This window comes from Lissotriton vulgaris, chromosome 2_1 (assembly GCF_964263255.1).
Source record: "Lissotriton vulgaris chromosome 2_1, aLisVul1.2, whole genome shotgun sequence".
NCBI classification, from domain to species: Eukaryota; Metazoa; Chordata; class Amphibia; order Caudata; family Salamandridae; genus Lissotriton; species Lissotriton vulgaris.
Window position 1 is genome coordinate 545,016,832 of NC_141687.1, and position 8,009 is coordinate 545,024,840.

The 8,009-nt window shown below is 41.7% G+C and overlaps 1 protein-coding gene across 1 annotated transcript in view; it reads left to right on the forward strand.

Annotated features, from left to right (window-relative positions):
• SLX9 (SLX9 ribosome biogenesis factor) overlaps positions 1–5,030 on the forward strand; it is a 572,292-nt gene extending 567,262 nt beyond the window's left edge. The window contains exon 6 of the mRNA XM_086955518.1: positions 4,582–5,030. Within this exon, the coding sequence (XP_086811644.1) occupies positions 4,582–4,708 (127 nt within the window). The 3' untranslated portion in view covers positions 4,709–5,030. The remainder of the gene's footprint in view (positions 1–4,581) is intronic.
• Positions 5,031–8,009: the final 2,979 nt, after the last annotated feature.

The window sequence follows — 8,009 nt, forward strand, 5'->3', positions numbered from 1 at the left end:
ATTTGGCAATCCTAGCTGGGGACCAATATACCCTATGGAGAGAAAACAAATGATTGCGCTTTAAATTGGCAGGTGAGACCGTGAGGTGTAATAAATCAAAGGATACTTGCCATAGAGTCTGCAAGTCGACATCAAGACTTGGTCCCTCCATAGTTGTTCTGGAAGGCTGAACTCTCCATCTTCTCCCTCGAGTATTGTCCAATAAAGCACTGATGTTTTAAGCGATCTTGTTTTCTTCATCAAGAGTTCATCCAAAATAGATTTAGCACCTTTATCCTCTGTAACAGCCTGGTCCGAGCTTTTGATTTGTAAATACTTGAATTTAGATAAGTTTTAATCTGTAAGAACAGAGATGTCTTCCCAACTCAAAAGATTCCCTTCAGGCAATAGCTGGCCCCATAATCTGATGTTTGCGCTCTGCAGAGCTATAGATAATAGATCTTTGGTCCATTCTGGAGAGCCAGGGGAGTCCCAAATTGGCGCTATAGCAGCATAATATGGAATGTTCAGCATTTTCCTTACTCTGGCCCACACATATGCCATATCTCTAAGAACCTTTAATCTCACTTTTTTGAAAAAACGCATATCTCCAAACTTAAGCATAAATGCATGAGACCCTCCCTGAATCTCAGATAGCATGTTTTGAAACATAAAGTCTGTTTCTGTCCCCCCTAAAGTATCAAATAGGCTTATTCCAGCTTTCAATAATAAGGTCCAGGCATACACTCTCAGATCTGGTGCGCACAACCCACCCTTGCCTTTTTTCCTACAAAGCTTTTTCCAAGAAATTCATATGCCTTTTGAGACCCAGATAAAAGAATTCCATTTGGCTTGTATCTTAGTTAGTCTTGCTTCTTTAAAAGTGAGTGGAATATTCTGAAGTATATATATTATTTTGGGTAGCAACATAATTTTTACTATATTGATCCTCCCGATTAGAGTCAAAGGCAGGAATGACCAATTTTTTAGGGATTCCGCCATTTCTTTATTGATCTTTTCAAGGTTTTTTCTGCAAGTTGATTTATGTCCTGTGTGATTTGAATTCCCAGATATCTGATTTGATTTTTTAAAATTGGTATGTGATTAGCCTGGGTTATATTCCAACACATACTTTATGATTTAGCTTGATTAATCAGATATCCAGAAACTTGACCAAATTGCTCTGCAGCTTTATAAATGAGGGGAATTGATTTGATAGGGTCAGTAGTGTATAACATCAGATCGTCCGCATAAAGGGCGACTTTTTTCACCCAGTTTTTATATTTAAAGGGTAGAATATCTTGGTCTAGTCTGATCTTTTCTGAAAATGATTCCATATATAGGTCAAATAGTAAGGGTGATAACGGGCACCCTTATCTTGTCCCTCTTTGGATTTTTATAGGAGAAGATATACTGCCATTTATTAATAATCTAGCTATCGGAGCCTGGTAAAATGCTGCTATTACCCTAAAAAAGTTTTTTCCTAAATTAACCTTTACTAATACTTTGACCAGGAATTCCCAATTGACGCGGTCAAAGGCCTTTGCGGCATCCAATGTAATAACCGCTAGTGGGACTTTTTATTGAGAAGCAACGTCTATTGCACCCACCAATGCTTGTGTGAGATCTTGTATAGAGCGACCCCTGATAAAGCCCTTTTGATCTAAGTTTAAAAGTTTACCTGCCGTGCCGTTCAATCTCTTCGCTAATATATTTGCCATGAGCTTATAATCAGTGTTAAGAAGGGAGATTGTCCTGTATGAGTCACACTGAAATGCTCTCTTCATTGGTTTTAAAATAAGGACCACTATGGCATCATTCCAAGAAACAGGAATGTTGCCTCCTTCCTCAAATATAACGGTAAATAGCCGTTTCAGAATTGGTGTTATTACAGGTGCTAGTACTTTATAGATCTCTGAAGGTAGCCCATCAGGGCCCAGAGCCTTACTTTTCTTGGCGGAGTCTATCGCCGATACTATTTCCGTGAAGCTAATCTCTCTATTAAGATTGTGCAAAGCCTGGTCATCTAGAGCTTGAACCTGATATTGGTCAACCCATGAGCGTATTAATTGTTGTTGTGGGAGTAAATCTTCTCTATAGACTTCATCAAAGTGATAGTAAAAAGCCTGCTCAATATCTAATCTATTATCTGAAATCACATCCATATTTGTGATCTGTACTTCCTTTATGGAGTTCTTCTTGATATCCTTTTTTGTTTACCAGGCTAAGAGCTTTCCACTGGCCTCTCCATATTCAAAGTGAGCTAGTGAGCTGGCCTGCCAGCGCTTCCTCAGCCTTCCATCTAATACCTGCTCTAGCTGTAATTTACAGGTTAACAAATCTTTTTTATTGTTGTTCTCTTCATCTGGAAGACTGGGAACTAGCACAGCTTGTTCCAGGGCCTTTATTCTTGCTTCGATCTGTGAGATTTGCGCCCTATATGCTTGATGTTTTGCAATCTGATATGCTAGTAGTCGCCCTCTCAAAAAGGCTTTATACGTGTCCCAGACAACTGGGAGTGCAGCTGTACCTAGATTGAGAGTGAAAAACTCATTTGATTCCTCAATCAATTTATTTGTTACCTCTTCTTCCAAAAGAATGCTTCTATCTATAGTCCATCTCTTGATCAGCTGAGGGCCTGACAATTTTAAGGTTAGATTAACCGCTGAATGATCGGAAATATGGGCACCAAGATGTTTTATCTCCTCCACTGGTTGAACTAGGTGTTCTGCAATTAGAAAAAAATCTAATCTAGATTTGTGACGTAATTTCTTATTAATGTGAATTCTCTTTTTGTACCACTTTTTTGTCGCCAAATGTCTTTCCAGCCAAACTGAGCAATCGCATTAGATAATACAGCCCTGGTTTTAGAATTATGTGAGAACCTAGGAGCAGATGTTTTATCCAACTTTGGGTCAAGTACTAGATTAAAATCCCCTGCAAGAATGACTGGATCCTCAAAATCTAGGAGTTCAACCAAAAGGTCTTTTAGAGGTAGGGGGTCATCTAAATTAGGACCATAGTATCCTACAATCGTAAATTTATACGAATATTGTTTTATATTTTCTATAACCCATCTCCCCTTTTTATCAGACTTGGACTGTAGCAAATTTATCTCGGAATTAGATTTGATCAATATGGCAACCCCTTTAGTAGAAGTCTGTTGCGAAGAGGTTATCACCTGCTGAATCCATTTTTTTTCTCATAAAGATATCTCTTAATTATTGTTCAGTAGAATGGGTCTCTTGTAAGATGAATATATTTTCAGGTGCGTCCTTTAAGTACTGAAGAATTCTCTCTCTTCTATGTTTGACTCGTAACCCGGTCACATTCCATGATAAAATCTTAATATATGATGCCAATGCTACCCTACCTTGCGCTATTTGTCCTGACAAAGGTATAAACAAATGAAATTAAGGTCTGGCGATTTGGACATTTTTTAAACTTTTTTTTCCCCGATGCTCCCCACGCAGTGCTCCCACCTTCTCTCCCCCCCCCCCCCCCCCCCCCCCCCCCCCACCGTAACCCTCCCGTGCACCACTGGAGAACCACCCTCCTTTCCTTGGCCTAGCTTGGCCATTGAGACTCCTCCACCCGGGTGTATCATCTGTTTAAGTTGAGAGTGGTGGAAAGATGTACGGCTAACCATGTTAAAAATAATGATAGGGAATGCCTAATCTAAGGTCTTCAGTAGTGTCAATATTTATTAGCTTGCTCTCTTTGATTGTCGTCTGTGAGTAGTTGAAGATATTCTTCTGCCTCATCCAACCTTTTTAGGACTTTCATTTTATTTTTATACATCACTTTCAGTGATGCAGGAAATTTGAGCTGAGCAGTGGCGCCTAGTTGTTTAAAAGGTTCTAACAACTTACCAAGCTCCCATTGCCTTGACGCTGTAATGGAGGAAACATCAGATCTGATCTGATAAGAGAAACCATCTGACGAAAGTTCGCTGGTTCTTAAGCCTCTATTAAATGTTCTTGTTTGTGGGTATTCAGAAAGGTTTTCTGTGTCCATTGCGATCCTGGACAAGTAATAGATTTACTCCTGTCAAGAGCATGAGAAAATGTGTTTGCAGAGCAGGAATGGTGATGTAACAGCCCCAAAAACTTTCAAGTGGAAATTTTAAAGTTTTCCAGGACTTTCCTGAGAAGCTGCAACCGAGGATCACTCCTGGCACTCTCAAAAAGTTCCAGAAACAAGTAAATCTGTAGCCAGATGAAGATGTAAACCTGCCAGTGGAAACCTTCAAATTTCTTTGCGAAGCAGGATGTTTAAGCACCTTGGCCGATTTAGTCTCTCAGCTGCTCTGCATTTATCCCCTAGTACACAAGGTCAAGAGGCCTGAACTGGGAACTGTGTCAATAATGATAGTATCCATGATAAAAAATATAATGTGTCAAGTTTTCATTTATCTCATCTACTGTAACTCCTACGCATGCTCATTTACAATACGTACAATGGGAGGGCTGAACACAGGCTGGGTTTGAATTGCTTTTAGGAAGAGTCACAAAGTACATTTGCCTTTATGATGCATCAGTTTTTCCTTCTGTCTGTGTCTAAGCCTTCCCTCTCATAGCTGGCATTTCATGTTTTTTGCAGAGAAGAGGAGGTGGCCAGGTTTCATGAGGTAATTTCAAACCCTTCCTACAAAGCCAACCCCCTGGCTCTGATTGGAGAACACCTATCCAAGAAGATGAAACAGGAAGAGGAAGAGAACCCCAGCTAGGACAAGGAAGTGAATGAGGGGGTTGAAGGACTGCTTGAAGGAGGAACGGAACAGGCAGAATAACTTCATGTCAGAGATATTTACCACAAGAAATCTAAGGACATGTTCAGTTATTCACAGTTATTCCTAAAGTTATACTGTGTATGGATGTGATTACACACATTGAGCCCCAGCTTTAAGGGCATTGTGTTGTGTCCTTTATCGTCTTAAACCACAGCAGTGTTTTTTGCCCAGGTGTAAGAGTATATCTCGCTGTTTGTATTTACTTGAAGAAGTAGTGAGCCTTGGAACCTTTAAATAAATAAATAGCTTTTCATTGGTTTATCATTCGTTTTTTATTTACCTTGGTTTGGGGCCATTTATGTTTTTTGTCATATCACCTCGCAACCGGATGTCCTTGTTGTTGTCCCTGTTGTCACTGGTTCAAATCCCAATTAAGCAGACTCAATTTTTCATCATGTTGAAGTCTAAAAAAATGAGGCCCATTACGTAAATTAGTAGAATCTGTTAAGGGTGCTTGGTAAGTTAACAACATAAAAAAGATCAGGTATTTTCTTATTGTAAATATTTATTACCCAGTGGCAGTAGTCACCGGGTAATTATAGTTAGGATCTGGTCTCCATAGGAAAAGCATTTTTTCTTTTCCAAATAAGTTGGTGTTGTTTGACGAATCATCATGAAACTTTCCCCCAAAACTTCTTCCTCCTCATATCCTTCCGGAAAAGCATATAAAAATCAAAGAAACCCGCTCCACTGTAACCAGGTGTCGCAGCACACCCTATAGGCACTCGGCCTATGGGGTGGGACCCCGATGATGAAGCATGTCACCAACTAGGTTGGTGAGTGAGGGGTCTTCTATAAGGACTATGACTGTCCAATATAAAAAGGTTGGGGCAATCTTTTGCTAAAATCAGAGCCTTAAGCTCCTGATACAGAAGGAATCCCTTCTTTGTATAAATACCTTTTTGCCTATAGGGGGTACTCCTCCACTGTTTGTTTAATTCTAGTTTAGGGGACCAGGAGTTCCCACCACACATAAGACTGTGCAAACTTCCCTTACTCTCCTTTTTGTTATACACATCATTCATAATATCACTGCAACGTTTGCAATGAAATTATTGATAAGGAAATAGTGCATGGCGGGGTGCAAGTTATAGTTTTGCACTGTGAAGGATTCACATGCTGTGCGTTATTTTGCCATCTAGTGGCTGGGTTTGGAAAATCTCCTCCAAGTCTCTCTGGTCATAGACCATTTGGGTATGTTTTAAACATTATATTGTCACTGAAAAGTTTACCTAACTATAACATCACTTCACCCTTTGTTTTTTCAGTTAATAATATTACATCTAGCTCTGCAATTGTGAGCAGACTGAGGGCCTCATTTTAAGGTTGGTGTTAACAGGGGATAAGCAAACAGTGATGGTACATTCACTTTCCTCATTTAGAGTATGGGAGAAGGATGTGTTTCAGTGGCAGAGACACGACTGGCAGCATCATCAAGTACAATTTCGGTGACCTGATACCATGAGTTATAGCTTCCTTTCTATCTCAGTCTGAAAGCATGGTGGTCCTAACCAGAAAAGATCTTTAAATGCCCTCCAATCGCAGGAGTAAACTCCCAGTGCATAGGGGCCATTTGTTAAGTGGCTCCTGGAAATAAGACTCCCAGTAGAGAGATGTATTGTCCGGAATGAAAAATTTCCTAGCTAACGTAACGGAAAGTTTCAATTCTATGTAGGACTCGGAGGCGAGGATTATGCCTTCTTTCTTCACTTTTATTGCATTAGAGGCACGAAGGTAACAAAAGACTACTTTTCCCATGAACCATAGGGAAAACGAAACGTAGTCAAAGAAACAATCATGAGAACAATCAATCATGAACAGAGACAATGTCCAATCAGAGGCAACCAGCCCAATATAGTCCTTTACTAGTGTCCATACTTCCTGTTTCTGAGCGTGACGACGGCTGTTCCGCACTCTTCAGACATCTTGCTTTTGGGCATCAGAACCTGTAGAGGCCAGGGACACTATACCCAGAGAACACAGAACCAACTCATTACAGAGTAAACAAATTACAACCAACATGCAGAAACACATTCCATGGAAAACTGTTACTTACTACCTCACGGGGAGGGATCTCCTCCTGGAGTCCTTAATAGAATTGAAACTTTCCGTTACGTTAGCTAGGAAATTTTTCATTCTATGTCAGGACTGGAGGCGAGGATTATGCTTGTTCAAAGCTTGCCCACAACCAGTTTCGCCATATTTGAAGTAGAACCTCCTAAAGGTAGAGTCCGAAGATCAATCTGCTGCATTAAGGATATCTTCCAGGCGTGCGCCCAATGCAAATGCCTTCGAGGCCATTGCCCCACGAGTGGAGTGTGCACCAAAATGCCGCAAACTTATGCCAGCCTCCTGCATAACCCACCTAACCCACCTGGCAATCGTGGGTGAGGGGGACCGCTTTGAAGGGCTTCCGGAGTGAAATAAGTAACTGACGCTCTCCAGGGGGGCGCAATTCCACCGTCATTTCTTCATACGCCTTGAGACATCTACCCACGCACAGTTTCGGCGAGTCTGGAAATGCCGGGTATGAATTAACCCTGGTATGACATTTAGTGTGTCGCAGAAGGGTAAAGGTTACTCCCACAGGAGAGAATATCCTTCCAGTAATGTCCAAGGTCCGGACATTCGAGACCAGTCGACACGAAACTAGGCAGAGGAGCATAGCCAACTTTGCAGAAAGCTCCTTGCGAGACAGAAACCGGTTAGGTTGCCAGGAAAGAAAAAGGTTCAGAACCTGATTGAGATCCCAGAGGGAGGAGTAACAAGGCTCAGGGGGCAAGGACAGTCGCACACCCCGTAAGAGCTTGCAAACCAGGGGGTGTTCCCCAACCAGGGTACCATTGACTGGAACATGACCAGAGGAAATCGCTGACCTAAATGTATTTATAGATCTGTAAGCAAGGCCATGAGAAGCTAGCTGCGCCAAGAAATTCACCACGGCAACAACGTCGGCGACCAAGGGATCGTAACCCCGTTGCAGACACAACGGGACCATCTGCCCCATGCGGACTGGTATCGTTTAACTGTACTGTGCGCCCAGGCTTTGGAAATGAGGTCCTCAGCCTCTCTCGAAAGGCCCGGGGTTTCCCATCTGCCCCGGAAATCTACCACGCCATGAGAAATAGAGAGCCCGCTAACATCAGCGGGTGAAGATTCCCTTCCGGATTCGTTAGTAGAGCTGGAAACTGGGGGAGTAGGATTGGAAAATCCCAAGAAAGTTCCAGAAGAACTGGAA